The sequence below is a fragment of the Girardinichthys multiradiatus genome, chromosome 3, assembly GCF_021462225.1.
Source record: "Girardinichthys multiradiatus isolate DD_20200921_A chromosome 3, DD_fGirMul_XY1, whole genome shotgun sequence".
Classification (NCBI taxonomy): Eukaryota; Metazoa; Chordata; class Actinopteri; order Cyprinodontiformes; family Goodeidae; genus Girardinichthys; species Girardinichthys multiradiatus.
This window is the reverse complement of record NC_061796.1, coordinates 12,331,138-12,348,238: the sequence shown is the minus strand read 5'-3', so window position 1 is coordinate 12,348,238 and position 17,101 is coordinate 12,331,138. Positions and strand designations below refer to the sequence as shown.

General features: G+C 39.7%; 1 protein-coding gene across 1 annotated transcript; it reads left to right on the top strand.

Annotated features, from left to right (window-relative positions):
• Positions 1–1,902: 1,902 nt before the first annotated feature.
• On the top strand, positions 1,903–15,471 carry zgc:110410 (uncharacterized protein LOC553618 homolog). Its single transcript, XM_047360504.1, has 10 exons — positions 1,903–2,038; positions 4,274–4,442; positions 4,812–4,890; positions 5,303–5,356; positions 5,553–5,643; positions 5,754–5,791; positions 8,763–8,850; positions 11,490–11,579; positions 14,380–14,427; positions 15,011–15,471. Exons 1-10 carry the CDS (start codon positions 1,934–1,936, stop codon positions 15,161–15,163), a joined length of 915 nt encoding a protein of 304 aa, XP_047216460.1. The 5' UTR covers positions 1,903–1,933; the 3' UTR covers positions 15,164–15,471.
• The last annotated feature ends 1,630 nt before the right edge of the window (positions 15,472–17,101 follow it).

The window sequence follows — 17,101 nt, the reverse complement described above, 5'->3', positions numbered from 1 at the left end:
ACTGCAATTAGCACAGGAAGCACAGGAGACTAGTGCCCCCAAGTGTTCACTTGATGTATAAATACATAGGCGTATCAGTCTGGATGAAATTACCTGGAAGGAATCCTCCTTTCTTGCACCATACACCAACTCTGTGTCAACAGTTAATTTGACAATTTAATTGTTGAGAGATTTCAGTGTGATTCATACTTGTCTGTCAAACCTCTTAATGTGAAATCAGACCCTGAGCTGCTCAGTGTTCAGGCTGCAGATTTTCTAGAATGTAATTTAGTTAAATTTCCTTTCTTTGTTTGCAGGTATATTTTAAACTGTGTGTAATCAACTGTAATACACCGTTTTTTAGAAAATAGGTTCATGCTTGGCGGCTTTCTGATTTATGGATGGATTCTTGATATAACCCTTTTAGTGGTAATTCTCCGTGAAGTAGCACTAAGACTGTATTGACCTACATTATTTCATGTATTTTTGGCTTACAGAAGGTCTTTAGCTATTCTTCCCTCCTGATGTGACCCAACAGCTATAATCTTCTAGAAACGGACAGGCTGACAGCCTACATCACTCATCTATCTCTTTGTTGGTGGATGGTTTCCATAGCCGGAGTGCTATCAATAGGTAACCAAGGTGAACCATGAGGGCCAGATGACTCAAAGGATTTCAAAGAGAGCTATTGTTCTTTTTCTCTCTGTTTGTACTGCAAAGCAGGGAAGTTATAGACTTATCTCAAACAGCAAGCCTAAAGTATTTCATGAAACATCCCTTTATTAAAGCAGGAATAAGCGATGCATATGAAATTATTCTAAAGGTCGTAGTGAATCAATGTTGGTGAGAGAAAAAAATGAATGAATGAATGGCTTAATTTATTCTGACTCAGTGTCAGCTGTTTTTCATCTGAATATCCCATTAGGCCTAATGTTGGACTCATCCTTTCCCTCAGGAGCTAAAGTCCTGTCTCTGTGGGAACCAGCTGATAGCAGGTAGACTTTGCCCTATAGGGGAACCACTCCTACCTGGCCTTCACAGCAGAGGTAAGGCGAAACAGAATGAACTGCAGTTGTAATTAGCTTATTTCAACAATCAGCCTTAATTAAATACCTTTTTGAAGATTTTAAATACACAAAGGGCTGTTTGAAAAGGCTTTCTGTCTTATACTGGAAGTAATATTAACGTTTTCTGCACGAACCGAAACAAAGTCCACTCCATGTCTTACCATGTAGTTTCACTTCATCGTGTTTGTTGGCTATCTTAGTGGAGAAGCTTGAATGGAGAACAAAACAGGATTTTATCTGTTAGACGATTCCTTTTAGAAGCAAAAGATTAAGTAGTTGTTTTGAACAGAATTAATGTTAGTTAACATCATTGGTGGATTTATTTTAAAGTGCGGCAGTTTGAAACTACTCTGTTGGCTCTCTAAACTGCTCCTCATTGCTTTACTGCCACTTTGCATCACAGAGGATTGATTATTGTTGAGCTAATTATAACTTGCTATGTCAAATGATTTATTCAAAAATAACAACTTGAAGGGAATTATTGTCCTTTTTTCTTTGCAGAAACCTCAGTTTTTATTTTAGTTTTGTATGCCTTGTCTTTCAAGACGACAGCTGGATTTCCTCCGAGATCAATTAACCACATTCTCTCTGGGCGTTAAATATACATGCAGCTCTATTAAGTTGAGGGTTTAAGGCCATAATTATGGATGTTAGTCATGGCCGGCTGTGTGTTTGTGCAATGCATCATTTTGTAATTACCAATTTATTTGTTCCCTGCTGACAGTGCCCCTTTTGCCAGTTTAACATCACTTATAAAACCCCAGATACTGTATAAAAAGACTCCCCTGTTTCTCAGCTATCACTTTAACTTACCTTCATACCCATTGTGTCTTCTCTTGTCAGTTTTGTGTTTACGTTGGTGAAAAGATTGGGTTACATTCAGTGAAATGGACCAGACGAATGGCAGCACTGCTGAGGGACTTGAACTTCAACCTCCTCCCTATAGTCCTTCAAACTATGAACAAAATTCCTACACAGAGATGGCATACCAGGTTAGTGGCATTTAAAAATTGCATTTTGGCAAAAGTATGGTTTAAATATCCTCTAAAATGCTTCTTAGGGCAGATTTCAACTAAAGGTTCAGGGAAAAGGTTTACGTACAATTATAATCGAACATCATTGATATCAGAAATTCATTTGAACTGTTCTTCTACATACGCCTGAATTTATGGATTTTCCACACTAGATCAAAAAAATCTTACATAAATCTTCAGAAATGTTAGGTCAATTGTCCCTTAGCAAGTTAGAGATAAACTCAATCTTTTTTAGCTACTAACATGCCTCTAGCATAATTCTGGCTGGGTAGCTGACCCTTCCGTTTGGCAGAACAGCTAAGAGTTCTTTTGAACACGTTGGCTTACTGTCACACACCCAAATTTTAAGCATGGTTGATAAATTGTCAAAATATTTGATGTATGCTTGGATGGATTCAGTGATGCTGAAACATTAATTTCCTCTTTCAACTTTTTAGCAGACTGTCGTGGTGCGACATTTTGGTCTTTGCTTTTGGTTTTGTGTTTTTGTTTACCTTTTTAGCTAGATGTTTCTTATTTGTGTTGTTTTGTATTCATGTTTGTTGTAGTTTTCTGCTTTGGTTATCTTCTGCCCCCCACTGTGCTCTCCTCGCTCCTAGTTCCCTTGGCGTCGCCTTCCTGTTTTCTTAGAAGGGTTTCCTTATTATGATTATTATTATTTATTAGAGTTCTCTGGCACTCTCTTATTTATTAGTTGTTTTTTTTTTGTTACTACTCTCGTCATCTACTACTCTTTGTTATCCCCTTTTAGTTATTACTTGGTTTAAGTTCCCTTTATTCTCCTATTCTTCTTAGCTTTGTTCCCCTAGTTCATCTTTGTTCTCCAGCTTCTCCTCTATAGGTTAGCTTTAATTATTGTTTACTTTTATTCTAGTCCTCGTTTCCTCAGCTTCATTCTTCGTTTTATTCCATCAGTGTTGGTTTGAGTTTGTTTACTTTTGTAGTCAGGGTTTCCTTATGGTTTCTGTTTTACTAAGTTCTTGTGTTCCCTCCAGTTTCACAGTTTCCTTCAGTTCATGTTTATCCTTGATTCTTACGCTTTATTTTTATCTTGGTTTATAGTTTCTTTTAGGTCTGCTTACTGTCTTGTCTTTAGTCCCTTTCCTCATGCTTTGGTTTCATTAGGTTCACCTGCTCCCTCTGCCTCCTTGTCTCACCTGTTCTTAGTTCCTTTGATTACCTGCCTTTGTTCTCCCTCTGTATATTTGTTGGTTTTGTTTCATTGCCCTTTGCTGGTTCCTTCACTCACACTTGCTACCCTCGTTCATGCCATGTTCCTGCAGTGTTGCAGCTCCGTAAGTTTTTGGATTCCGGTTCTGTGTTGTACCTGCAGTGATTTTGTTACGTTTTTTGATCCTTCAAATAAAATAAGGATTTATTTAAGATGCTGCTTCCAAGCTCTTGTCTGTGCTTCGGTCCACCCCAAAACCCCACTGTGACACAGACAGCTGAAGTTTTGAGCCAAAGCTCACTGGTATTTCTCACAAACCTCACTTCCACCTGAATGATAGTAACCCCAGTGCATGATGTTACCACCACCATCTTTCTTTGTGGGTATGGTGTTCTTTAGGTCACGTACAGTTTTGTTTTGTTTTAATCAGAGCATTAAAACAATACTAAACAAGGTTTTGGGAGATTTTGGCCAAAGCCAAATGTTTAACTCCCTTTAGGTATCGGAGTTAAATCCTTAGACTCATGGTTTGACCCTTTGTTGGTGCAGTTTTTCCCAGGCTGCCGCTGTTGCATCTTAATGCTCAACTTTATGTGGCCTAAGTATGCACAGAGTTCCTGAAGGATGAAGGAATTGATACCATTGACTGGCCTCCACGCTCCCAGAAAATCTCTGGGATACCATGATTAGGTCTATACCACGTAAACATGTTGCAACCCAGAGAACTTCATGTTGGACAAATGGAAAAGGTTCTGCTAATTGTTTGTTTTCTTGTGTGACAAAAATATATCCACTGTTCATTTTTATTATTAAAAAATACATTTATCTTTCACTTAAATTTCACAGGATATTCAATTCAATTCAATTCAATTCAAAGATACTTTAAATATATAGTCACATGTCACATATGCAGAAAAATGTTTTAGAATTTTGTCATTTTCACAACATAACAGGGGTGCATAAACTTGGGAGCTCCCCTATGCTGATGATTAATTCCTGTAAACCTCTGACTAACATTGTAGGTTGGCAAGGGGAACATTGCAGTCGTCTCTCCTCCTGGTTCCTACAACAACATGGTCCATCCTGAGGACCCACCAGCATTTGGAGGCGACCAGTACTGCAGTGAAGCTCCACCTATGTATACCAACGAATCTGAGGAGACCGGCTTCAGTGTCGCTTCAATACGAAGAGGTGAGAGTTAAAGACAGAGAAGGTCAGAGGGATGAATGTTTTTATCATGATCAATGTAAAAAGTGGATAAAATATATTTACTCCATCATTTGGTTTCTTGAAATTAATCTTGAAGTGAAATCTGCCCGTTGATCTGTGCTGTATGTAACCTCAGCTCTTCACTTTCAACTCCTTACAAATCACTTCAGATGAGAGGATTAGATGCAGGTTCACTGAAAACGAAACCGTTTTTTTGAAATTGTGCAGCATAAACAACCTCACCTGCCAGCTGCTTCTCTTTGACAAATTCTCCATGTTGTGTGTATTTTCTTTTTTTCATTTCTCTCTGCTTCACTTCCCCACCCCTTTGTCTCTTCTTTCGTTTAACAGGTTTTGTACGGAAAGTCTACCTGACCTTGGTGGTTCAGCTGCTGTTTACTGTTGGGATAATCTGCGCCTTTCTTTACTGGTGCGACACCGACTCTCGCAGGAATTCTTTGAATCCATGTCAGAAGCCTTTCCATCTAAATAGCTATCGTGTGGCCTGTCTGCGTATGAAAGCATGCCTCACAAAAGAGCAGTAGTAGAGGTGCCAGCATGCATGCATGAACAGTCAGCATCATGGCTTACATTTTACAGTGGCACATAATGGTACCATAAAGAGAATTATATTTTAGATTGCATTAGTTGGAAGCATCCTTGTTGTGAATAATTTATACAGTGGAAGGCTGCTACAGTATTTTCAGACACCTCCTGTATGTGGAATGCTCTGTCTTCTATTACAATTAAAAGCAGCCATCCCTTGGCTTCCATTAAATAAATGGTGTCTGCATTAAACAGTCCTTCCTCTATTTTTCTCATTTTTTCTTATAAAACAACAGGGACACACTGAGGACTTGGGTCCGTGAAAACTACTGGTTCTCCTACACTATGATGTAAGCCAACACACTCCATTTTCAGCATTTTGACCCAGAGTTATTTTTAGTTAGTTGCCTTCATTAAAACCTTTCACCTTCCATGTGACAACATAAAGAACTGCCAGTGACACAGTGGATATAACCCACTACACTTGTCTGTTTATAGGCTCCTTATTTGATATTTATGATGCACACTATGTTCACGGTTTAACAGGTCAGTGGTGCTGGTACTCATTGTGGTTTTGTCCTGCTGTGATAACATTCGTCGCCAAGTGCCCCTCAATTTTATAGCTCTAGGCTTGTTTGTGAGTAGAAGCAGCACCATCCACGCAGCAAATTAAAACACCACCTTCTTGCTCTGTTTCATGTTTTTTTTTTCTGTCTGTTTGTCTCTCCATTCCTCTCTCTAACTCAGACTGTTGCAGAGGGCCTGATGCTTGGATCTGTGGCAACGTGAGTGTTTGTTTTCGGAGGAGAACCTCCACCTAATGCCGACTCATTTGCACAATAATAATCCGATTTGATCCAAATCTGATAGTGTGCTTGATGCCAAGCTTGAAGGCATCAGACTAGATAACATTTTTGGTGGTTTACCAAAACAGAAGGATATGGAATCACATTTTCTAGGCTTTAGACTGAGGATAAACCAGAAGCATCACAGGCTCAAACCAATTTCTGTGCACCAGTCTGTGTAGTTTAGTTTAGCTTTTTTTATTTCTGTCAATCTGGTATCTATAATTTAGCTACAAGGCAATCAGCCAGACATATCAGCTCAGAAGTGAATATTTCTTACCTAGGGAAATTATCATATTTATAAAATTTTGCTGAAATGTAAAATATAATGGCTTGCAAACTTATACATAGCCCTATTTTACATTTTGTCACACTACAACTACACACTTCATTGTATTTTATTGTGATTTTATGTGATAGACCAACATAATGTAGCACATGATTGTAAAATGGAAGAAAATTTTACATTGTTTTTAACTTTCTGAAAAGTGTGGTATGTACAGTACAGACCAAAAGTTTGGACACACCTTCTCATTCAAAGAGTTTTCTTTATTTTCATGACTATGAATATTGTAGCTTCACACTGAAGGTATCAAAACTTTGAATTAACACATGTGGAATTATATACTGAACAAAAAAGTGTGAAACAACTGAAAATATGTCTTATATTCTAGGTTCTTCAAAGTAGCCACTTTTGCTTTGATTACTGCTCCTCACACTCTTGACATTCTGTTGATGAGCTTCAAGAGGTAGTCACCTGAAATGGTTTTCCAACAGTCTTGAAGGAGTTTCCAGAGATGCTTAGCACTTGTTGGCCCTTTTGCCTTCACTCTGCGGTCCAGCTCACCCCAAACCATCTCGATTGGGTTCAGGTCCAGTGACTGTGGAGGCCAGGTTATCTGGCGCAGCACCCCATCACTCTCCTTCTTGGTCAAATAGCCCTTACACAGCCTGGAGGTGTGTTTGGGGTCATTGTCCTGTTGAAAAATAAATGATGGTCCAACTAAACGCAAACCGGATGGAATAGCATGCCGCTGCAAGATGCTGTGGTAGACATGCTGGTTCAGTATGCCTTCAATTTTGAATAAATCCCCAACAGTGTCACCAGCATAGCACCCCCACACCATCACACCTCCTCCTCCATGCTTCACGGTGGGAACCAGGCATGTAGAGTCCATTCGTTCACCTCTTCTGACAAAGACACAGTGCTTGGAAAACCAAAGACCTCAAACTTGGACTCATCAGACCAAAGCACAGATTTCCACTGGTCTAATGTCCAGTCCTTGTGTTCTTTAGCCCAAACAAGTCTCTTCTGCTTTTTGCCTGTCCTCAGCAGTGGTTTCCTAGCAGCTATTTTACCATGAAGGCCTGATTCACACAGTCTCCTCTTAACAGTTGTTCTAGAGATGTGTCTGCTGCTAGAACTCTGTGTGGCATTGACCTGTTCTCTAATATGAGCTGCTGTTAACCTGCGATTTCTGAGGCCGGTGACTCGGATGAACTTATCGTCCGCAGCAGAGGTGACTCTTGGTCTTCCTTTCCTGGGGCGGTCCTCATGTGAGCCAGTTTCTTTGTAGCGCTTGATGGTTTTTGCGACTGCACTTGGGGACACTTTCATTTCTTAAAGTAATGATGGCCACTCGTTTTTCTTTACTTAGCTGCTTTTCTCTTGCCATAATACAAATTCTAACAGTCTATTCAGTAGGACTATCAGCTGTGTACTGTATCCACCTCCTGCACAACACAACTGATGGTCCCAACCCCATTTATAAGGCTTGAAATCCCCCTTATTAAACCTGACAGGGCACACCTGTGAAGTGAAAACCATTTTAGGTGACTACCTCTTGAAGCTCATCAACAGAATGCCAAGAGTGTGCGGAGCAGTAATCAAAGCAAAAGGTCGCTACTTTGATGAACCTAGAATATAAGATATATTTTCAGTTGTTTCACACTTTTTTGTTCAGTATATAATTCCACATGTGTTAATTCATAGTTTTGATGCCTTCAATGTGAAGCTACAATATTCATAGTCATGAAAATAAAGAAAACTCTTTGAATGAGAAGGTGTGTCCAAACCTTTGGTCTGTACTGTACATACATCCAGTCCCCTTCAGTCTGATACCCGGAATAAAAAAAAACTGTCACATGTTAAATATGTGGACATCTGTTTTTGTGCACTTCATGAATCTGGCCTTTATGGAAGAGAGGCAAAAAAGACATTATTGAAAGATAGACAAAGGAAGTTCTTATTTAACTTTTGCCACAAGTCATGTATAAGAAGGAGCTCTGACCAGGTAAGACCAATATTGAACTTTTTTCTTTTTATGCAAAACACTAGCTTTGGTAGAAAACTAACACTGTACATATGCCTTTGTTTTAAGATATGAAAATTGCTGTTCAAAAACACTCTCCATCCAGTCTGAGCTTGAGGAATGGGCAAAATATTCAGCCTCTAGTTGTGAAAAGCCCAGGAGAGACATAACAGACATGAAGCTATAATTGCTGAGACTGGTGGCTCTACTAAGCATTGACTCCAGAGGCTGAATCCAAATTTCTGACACAGAATCTATCCAGATTTGTGAAACAGAAATCTATAAATCATTTTACCATTTGGTCGCAATTATGTACTAATAAATTAATAATTAAATCAATGACAAACATAAAGGTTTGTGGTTGTAAAAATAATAAAATAGGAAAAAATTGTAAAATGAAAGGATATGAATACTTTTGCATGGCACTGTAAATTGCACTGCATTCATGTTAAATGAAAAAATGCAGATTTTATTAGTTTAGCCAACATTGCCCTTAATGATAGAGAAAACCCCTAATGTTCAAATATCTAAACTTCCTCCTGACTACTTAGGAGGTTCATTACCACCATGCAACATATGTTTGATGTTTCTGTCCACAGGTACTTTGATGCCGAAGCAGTTCTGTGGGCTATGGGTGCAACAGCTCTTGTTTCATTTGGCATGAGCCTGTTTGCTATGCAGTCAAAGGTAAGATCAGTCACACACCCTGGGCTTGTGTTTACAGCACAGCCAAAAGTAACATTTCATAAACTGCAGCGGCTTATCGGCCTCTCATAAATATCCATGCAGGGAGATGTGTTTCCGTTGCAGTCATCTGGAACGTGTTGGCCAGGTTTCCTCATGCAGTTCCAGCCGAGGCTTAATGCTTCGATAGGATTGCTGTCCAGGCAAAACTATGATTATTGCTGAAATCAGTGTTTATGTCAGTCAGAACGTCCACTGGTGAGGCCCGGCTAAACTCCTCTAAGCTGAGGCTTTCACTATAAATCAGGAGTTATGTAGGAAGTCACAGCATGTACCAGGAACTATCTAATAAACCAAAAGATAATGATTTACCTAAAAAAAGAACTCTACAAGAGATTTTGCAAATGTATTAACTAACATCTCAGAACTCAGAAACTCTGAAGGTTTAAATCATAAACACTGTAATACAAATTGCCTGGAGGCTGCTGCAATATGAAAATTGATAAATGAATATGTTTTAAATGTTTTATGTATGTTAATATGTGCTGTAAATGTGAGGACAAAGGTTCAGGTCCTGATAGAGACAAACTCCATTAGGATTGGGTATAGTAATGTATTTTTTGCAGATTATTATTGAGTTGTGTTTGCACTAGAAAGCACAATTGTTCTGTTTTTGAAGAATTGTTGTCTGCCTGGAAGGAGGTTTTTTTTTTTGTACTCAGCAGAAGTATCTGCTTAGACTCAAATCTGCAGTAAGATACACGAGGCCTTAAGAATCACACAAATTTGATTCTACATATTTCCCAAAATAATTAATTTTGTTGTGTATTTTTTCTTAGCTAAAGGTTGTGGACTGTTATATAGGAGAATGACATTTTGAAAAAATCTCCTACAAATAAATTTGTGGGCTGGCTGGTTATTTCACTTTTTTTTCGCCAATTTGTACAGAAGCAGCCGTCTGCCACATGACTTTTGTATCAACTGTGTATCCATTTTTTACTTGTCTCTGGGTTATTTTCTACCCACTTTGACCACTGATGATTTAAAGTAATTTTATGTAATCTTGTATGCAATCTTCTGTTGTACTGTTAGAAAGGAAGTGGTCACTCCGATTCATTCTGGTTCAATCAGGGATCATTAATAGCTTATATTTCTAAAGACTCCACATCAACTGAAAGAGGCTGTTGTATAAAGTCGTCAGAAAATAATATACAGCGAACTAAGAAATTAGATTTGTGCATTTTCATGATTATCTCAATATTTCATGAAAACTACTTAATTGCAGTTTCTCATTGCAGTTTTTGCATGTCGGCTACAAAGCTGCAATGCAGTGGTTCAGTACATGTGTATATAGTGGTTTGTTCATAGGCAGGAGGGGATGAAAGTGTAATGTTTAGACAGAAAATAGCGGTGAGAGTTGGCAAGTTGACTAATTTACACAGAATCAAATTAATGTCACTTTGTGCATGACTTGAAGGTTGAAGTTATAGATAGTCTATACTAGACTGAATAGTTAGTGAAAGCAGCTGTTTTTATCTAAAAGTAGTTTCTATTTATTGCTAAACACTTTAACTGACAACAACACGTGTTACTGGAATGATGGACTAAGCAGTCAGCGCTGAATATGAAAGTTGCATTGTTGACTGGATAATAATAATCATAGCTAATTTGATATAAAAAAAAAGCTTTCTAGGATAAGCCTCTTGGTTTAAGAACAGAGACCTCGCCATCTGGAGTATTTAATTATGAGTAGCCAGGGTTAACACTTCAATAATTTTTAATACTTTTTCAAAAATAATTAAAATGATTGCTTGGTTCATTCGTTGGCTCAACTAAAATAAAAAAATAATTATATAGCCAGTGAAACAGAAAGAATAACATGGGAGTGAAACAGATACTAATTATATATTTGAAGTCCTGGTAATTCTCTCCAAATGCAGTTAGGCATTTTATGTTTCTGTCTTAGGAGCTCAGATTGTTTTTGAACAAAAAAGTGAATGTCTGTGATGATGGTTCTGAAAGTATGTGTTTATAATGTGTTTTTAATGTTCCTGGCTACTACGTACAATAAAACAACAAAGATCTACATAAAGAGAAACACTGTAAAAAGGGACCACCCTGCTCAGACTATATTGGTAGTATGAGTGGCCACAATCACAACCAGTTAAGTTTTACAACTGGTCGTTCATCGTGCAGTTTCCAACACCTCCTGCTGCGCAGTTCACACTGTGCACGGAGCCTTTTGATCTTTGTCACTGCAACATAAATGTCAAACAGGCCACCTCGCATGTTCAGCTCATAGCTCCTCAGGTGATCAGTGTTCTCCTACAGGGCCATCTTTTTTCTGTCCATTTGAAAAGGGCACACAGTATCTACTCTCCTCCTCTGTGCCTCTGCTGCAGCATGTTGATTAATTGCTCTGGACAATTATATCCAGAACTATTAGGATGTTCTTTTTATGTGGAACTCCAGTATGTCTTTGTCATTTCACACTCTGCAGAGTCCTGCAGCTTTGCTGCAATGCAGATGGCTTTCAGGATAAAGGAAATAATTTTTGTGCACAGTTTTTATTTATTTTTATTTACTTTTTCAGAGAGTTGCATCACAGTAATTCTTTTTCCTCTCCCTTTTTTTTACATCAGTGGGACTTTACCTCTAAAGCTGGGTGCCTGTGGATGTTGGCCTGGTCCTTATTTTCCTTCTTACTGATGTGTGCAGTCATACGATCACAGGTAAGAAAAAAAAGTGGTGTTTATGCCTGTATGCAGTAAGACAGGAAATATGCATTCAAACTAGACAGGTTTTACTGTGTGCTCGGTTTAATCCCCTGACTGTATTACCACTGACCTATGAGCTGAGAGGACTATAAAGATGACCATGTGCCTTCCTAAACATCCAAGGAGGGACATATCTCTCAGAATGAAGCAGATCACTTGTTGGAATTTGCTGGTCATAATGTTTAGGGATCTCGCAAATGTCTATGGTATTGAGTTTTTTATTTTGATGAAATTGAATTGAAAATGAACACTGCAATCTCAAAACAGATCCTATTCAGCTCTTCTCAGACTCTACCCTCGCATTCCCTAAAGTGCCTTGCAAAAGTGTTAGTATTTATGTGATTGACTGACCCAAAGTAGTAAATTATTTTAGGATGTGGGGTCACCGGCGTTTGGATCGGCTGGGTGGCGATGGTGGAGCTGAGCTTGATAGTGTTTCTCCCTGGGCGGTTGTTGCAGTGGCAGTGATGTAGTGTTTTTTGTGGCTGAGGGAGGCGTGGTGGGGGACATTGGCCCTGTGTGCCTGCCGCTGGCAGGGGACCTCTTGGTGGGTGAGTTTGTCCTGTCATGGTGCGGGGTCGGGGGTCCTGTTGTGGGTGCGGTGCTCGGTGGGGTCTGCCCTGTTGCACCAGTGGGCGGGGGCGGCATTGCGTGGGGCTCTTGCCTTGCGGCGCGTTGTGTGGTGGGGGAGCGGGGTGCAGCGGGGGTGGCTCCGGTTGGCAGGCTGGTTTGAGCCATGTGGACCACTCTTTTGTACATAGCCCCCAGTCCGGAGGTGCATGGGGGTTGTTGGGGACTGGGTTCGGGGCGGGAGCAGGGCCGGGGTCACCCGGGTCTGGACGGTGCCGGCGCTGTGTGCCTGTTTCTGCCCCAGGAGGGAAGGGGACCACCTCCTGGGTCCAGGGGCTGGTTGCCCCTAGGGGGTACCGGTGCCTGGACCTGGGAGTATAGAGTATGCATGGGGAGTGTGAGTGAGTGTATGACATGCATTGTTGTTTGTCTTTACGTTGGGTGTATGCATGACGGTGGAAGTGGGTGTTTGTGACTGTGTGCCTGTTTTTTTTTTTTTTTTTTTTTCGACAGGCTGGGTCTTGGACTGCTCCCTCTCCTGGATTAGCTTAGGCCCCCCCATATTATGGGGGGCCTATTTCCTCCCCGCCACACTACCTGCCGGTGGTTGGAGTCTCTGCCTGCTGGTGTACTTGTGGTTCTCGGTGTCCGGGGCTGGGTGCTTTGGTGTGTGCTGGCTCACTCCAGGTGGCTGCTTGCCGGGGCCTGGCCCCCTGGGCTCTGTCGGGCCTCTGCTTGGGGGGTGGTGTGTCCCAGGGTCTTGGGTCTCTGGGTCCATGGCTGGATCTGCTCGGGCGTGGACGGCTGCCGGTGGGGCCTGTGGGCTCGTCGCTGCGGCTCCCTTGGATGTCTGTGGCTTGGATCTCCTCAGTGTCCGTCAAGGGACCATGGGGCAGGTCTGTGGGTCCTCACACTTGCTATTGCATATTTCTGTGGAGAAACCTTGTATACAAAAGCGTGTCCACACCCATACTCACAGGTGTTACGCTTCAGGTGTTGACAGATACACAGATGTTCTATATTGGGCTGCACCTCTCACTAAGTACATTTTACATTCATAAGTACCGTGTACTATTTTGTTAAAAAAAAACAGCTGCAGGTGTATAAGCAAGCAGGGTGTAATCTTGTATTCTCTTCATCCTTCTTTCTCTCCTCCACTCTTTCCTCCTTTTCTCCCCTTTTTCCCTTTTGCCCCATCTCTCTCTTTTTTGAGGTTCTTTTTTCCTTTTCATTTCAGTCTCCGTGTCCGTAACAATTGAAATATTCCCAAAGAAGTTTATAATAAAGTTTATTTTATAAATATCAAGCAGAGCTTTAAAGCATTAGCTGTGAAAATTTCAACTAGAAAACAACTAGAAAATTTTGGAAGAAATTTAGACGGGGCCTGCCTCTTGGTGCGTGCTTCTTGGACCGCAGCTTGCTATTTAAAAATAATTTTCTATGCTCTTGTCAGCTTAATCCATAGTAACTATGGAAGGTTGAGGCTTTTATTTTGAAAGTTTCAGTAACCCTTATTTCAAAGGACCAGCATAGTCCCATTTCCAACACTGGGTGAGCTCCAACATTAGCGTGAAGCCCAGTGCTGCAATCAACTTTTGTTTAAAATGTAAAGGCTTTTATTTTGTAGAGCATTTTCAGTCAGAGGCTTCTTCAGATGTGCTGTAAGACGGAGCACTACAGGAGATCCTTCCTGCCCACAGCCATCAGCATCTACAACGGCTCTTTGAGGAAACCTTCATAATATGAGCTATAACAACATTTGGGATTAATAAAGTATTTTTGAATTGAATTGAATTGAATTGATGCTCCGCTTGTGAAAGTAAATCTGTTGGGCAATTTCTTGGCATTCAGACAGCAATTCTGAGCGATACTCTGCCGGACAGGACACGGTTAAAAAAATGAAAAAACACATTGAAGTGTGAGTTGTAAAGGGCCAAAATAAAAAAAAAGCTCAAGGAGTATGAATATGTTTGCAAGAGACTATGAGTAGCAGTGATGATATGGGAAAACATTTGTTCACATTTTATGTTCAGAGGTAAAAGATTTCCGCCAGAAAGCATTAGTGTACAGAAGACATAATTGAAATTTAATTTTAAATGTGTCAGACCAATTTGTGGGGAAAATAATTACATAGAAATGTGTCATTGCATGTCTTTACTGATTTTACCTCTGATTCTGTCTGCAGTTTCTCTACATCTTCTACGCCTACCTGGGAACTTTGCTGTTTTCTTTAGTAAGTACATTCAAACCCCCATGACAGTAAAAGCTTGTCTGCTGTGATCTCAATCAAAAATCAGATGGAAAAAAAGCTTTGAAAAAGAAATTGACATCAAAGGAGTTTTAAAGTCAAGCAAATACATGTGGCTGAGCTTTGATCCCACAGACCACGCTGGTTGCTGCTAGTTTTTGTCGCAGTCCTTAGTGTAACTCACATGTCCTCGTGCCCTTTTATTTCAATTATGCACTTTGTAACAGCAGTGGGCTTCATTCATGCAGCCACATCTCCTAAGTGCTTTTGGCATTAACAGCAAATGTTGTGACCCATCCCGTCAGCTAGCGGAACAAACTTCAACCTGAATGCAGAGCTGAACAGGCTGTCAGCAGCAAGTCACAACTTATTTTCAGCTGCACCACTCACACTGCACAATAATTTATATGTCTGTTGTTTATATGCACAGTCATATCTTTGGGGGGGAAAAAAAGGTCTGCGTTTCAGAGCCTGGCTAATAACTGCCTTTTTCTCTTTCATCATACAAGCATGCTGTCTTTGGATGTCAGGGTTGCTACAGGATCTTTGTCTTTCTGTCTCTCTACAGTACTTGGTGTTTGATACTCAGCTAATTCTCGGGGGGAAACACAGGAAGTATGAAATCTCTCCTGAGGAGTACGTGTTTGCTGCTCTCAACCTCTATTTGGACATCGTTACCTTGTTTCTCCTCCTGCTGCAAATTATTAACTTCTGCCGTTGAACCTGATTATCTACCAGCCTCTTTAAAGGATAGTGTTTTACACATTATGTCATTTTACATATCTTGTATTATTCATATCACATGAAGAAAAGTATCGATTCTCCAGACATGTCAGATTTAAATACAAACACCTGCATTGTATGTAAAATGAAGCTTTCATAACACGAACTTAATATAACTGGGAAAGATTGCTTTAAATCACTATTAAAATCAGTCAGCTTTTAATATTTGTTGATATCATATGTACAGCTTGTGTATTAATTGATCTGTGTCAAATCTTAAAAATACATTTTCTAAAATGCCCTTTATTTTTGAAACTTTTTTATTTTTAGTTGTATCACTCTTGAGGCTCACCATAGTTTTTAAATTCATGATCAAAATTCAAAGCATTACCAAAAAAAGAGAACGTAAGCACAAAGTATCTGGGAACACAACTAAAACATGCAGAGCAGCTATAACAATATATGCAAAACAGCCTCCTAAGGAAAAAGGATTCAAAGTCTCCAGCTCGAATGTGAACTTATAAGGCAAAGATTTTTATGGTGATTTGTCCAGTGGAAGTAAAGAGAAATATTGTCAAAGAGGCAGTGACTTGGACACGTAACAGACCAGCACCCTACCCATGGATTTTAAAGCACTCAGTTTTATGCCCAACCCCCATGTACTGGTAAATGAGTGCTTGTGGCAAAACTTTTAGTTCACCAACACTAACTCTTGCAGCATTCATGCAGAATCTAGTTTTGAGCAGCTTTTTTAATCTGATGCCACAGCACTCCATTTTCTCCAACCAGCTGTGTCCATCAGAACACTTATTAATATATATTATATATTAATGGCTTAGTAGAATTGAATAGAAGCAGCTGGAAGTCTCCCTTTGCTAAAGATAATCGGTCTGCTTTATTCATAAGGGTTTTGCTGTACTATAAAAATGTAGCTGTCAAAAATCTTGTCTTACTTCAAGCAAATGCTACAAAATAATTCATACTACTGGCATAAGTTTGTTTTTGATAGGAAATGAGACAGGCATCTCTTGAAAGATAGAACAATATATAAGCTTAATCAATTTTGAACAAATAAATTAGCTGTTATTTACACTTAGATAAATGCACCACATTGAAAATATATATTCTTGTCAGTAATCAATTGAAAAATATGTATTGGCATTATAATAATCAAGCCCTTCTTGTAAATGCTGACCCGCTATTTGCATGTTTCTACTGGTATTTTTTAAGGTGTATCCTTGGTGATAAGCACCACATTTTTCTAGTCACCCTATTTTATTTTAGCTCCCTTCACATATTCAAGTAGGAACTCCTCTCTCTTCATACTGTAGACTTGAAAACTGGCTCAGAGCTTATCTGCCTCTCTCCTAGATGAAGCCGGTAAAGCAGCTACTACTGCCTTCATCGTTTAACTTTTCTTTCACATAGAAAGTAATCCTGGGTCAGTGCTTCTGTGTTCTTTTGTGTGTATGCTTCCTATCTAAAACCCCCAGTCTGTCACGGCAGCTGGCTGCTCACACTGAGCCTGATTCTGCTGGAGGTTTCTTCCTGTTAAAAGGGGAGTTTTCCTTACCGCTGTCATTACATTTATTCCCAGTATGAAGGATTGCTGCGAAGTCAACAACACAATAATCATCCAGAGGTGAATGCAAGTCACTGACTCTATGCAATCTGCTGGGTTACCTTATAACACTTTTTAACCAATTTGAATAATAAACTGAATTTGACTGCATTGTGTAACTAGAATCATCTGGAAGGTGTGTACATGACTTGGAATCTGTATGATTCGATTGAATTGACTTTGTAAAGTACAATGAGATGCGTTGTGAATTGGTGCTACATAAATAGAATGTATTGAATTGTAACCCTAGCTGGGCCACTGCAAAATGTTTTATTTCCAGTCAGAAGAAAAATGATGGTAACATAAAATGTTTCT

Coding starts and splice junctions, on each gene's coding strand:
- zgc:110410 (XM_047360504.1), top strand. CDS start 1,934: ATGGACCAGACGAATGGCAGCACTGCTGAGGGACTTGAACTTCAACCT. Junction 4,891..5,302: donor ATCTGCGCCTTTCTTTACTG/GTGCGACACCGA, acceptor ATAAAACAACAG/GGACACACTGAGGACTTGGG. Junction 11,580..14,379: donor GTGCAGTCATACGATCACAG/GTAAGAAAAAAA, acceptor TTCTGTCTGCAG/TTTCTCTACATCTTCTACGC.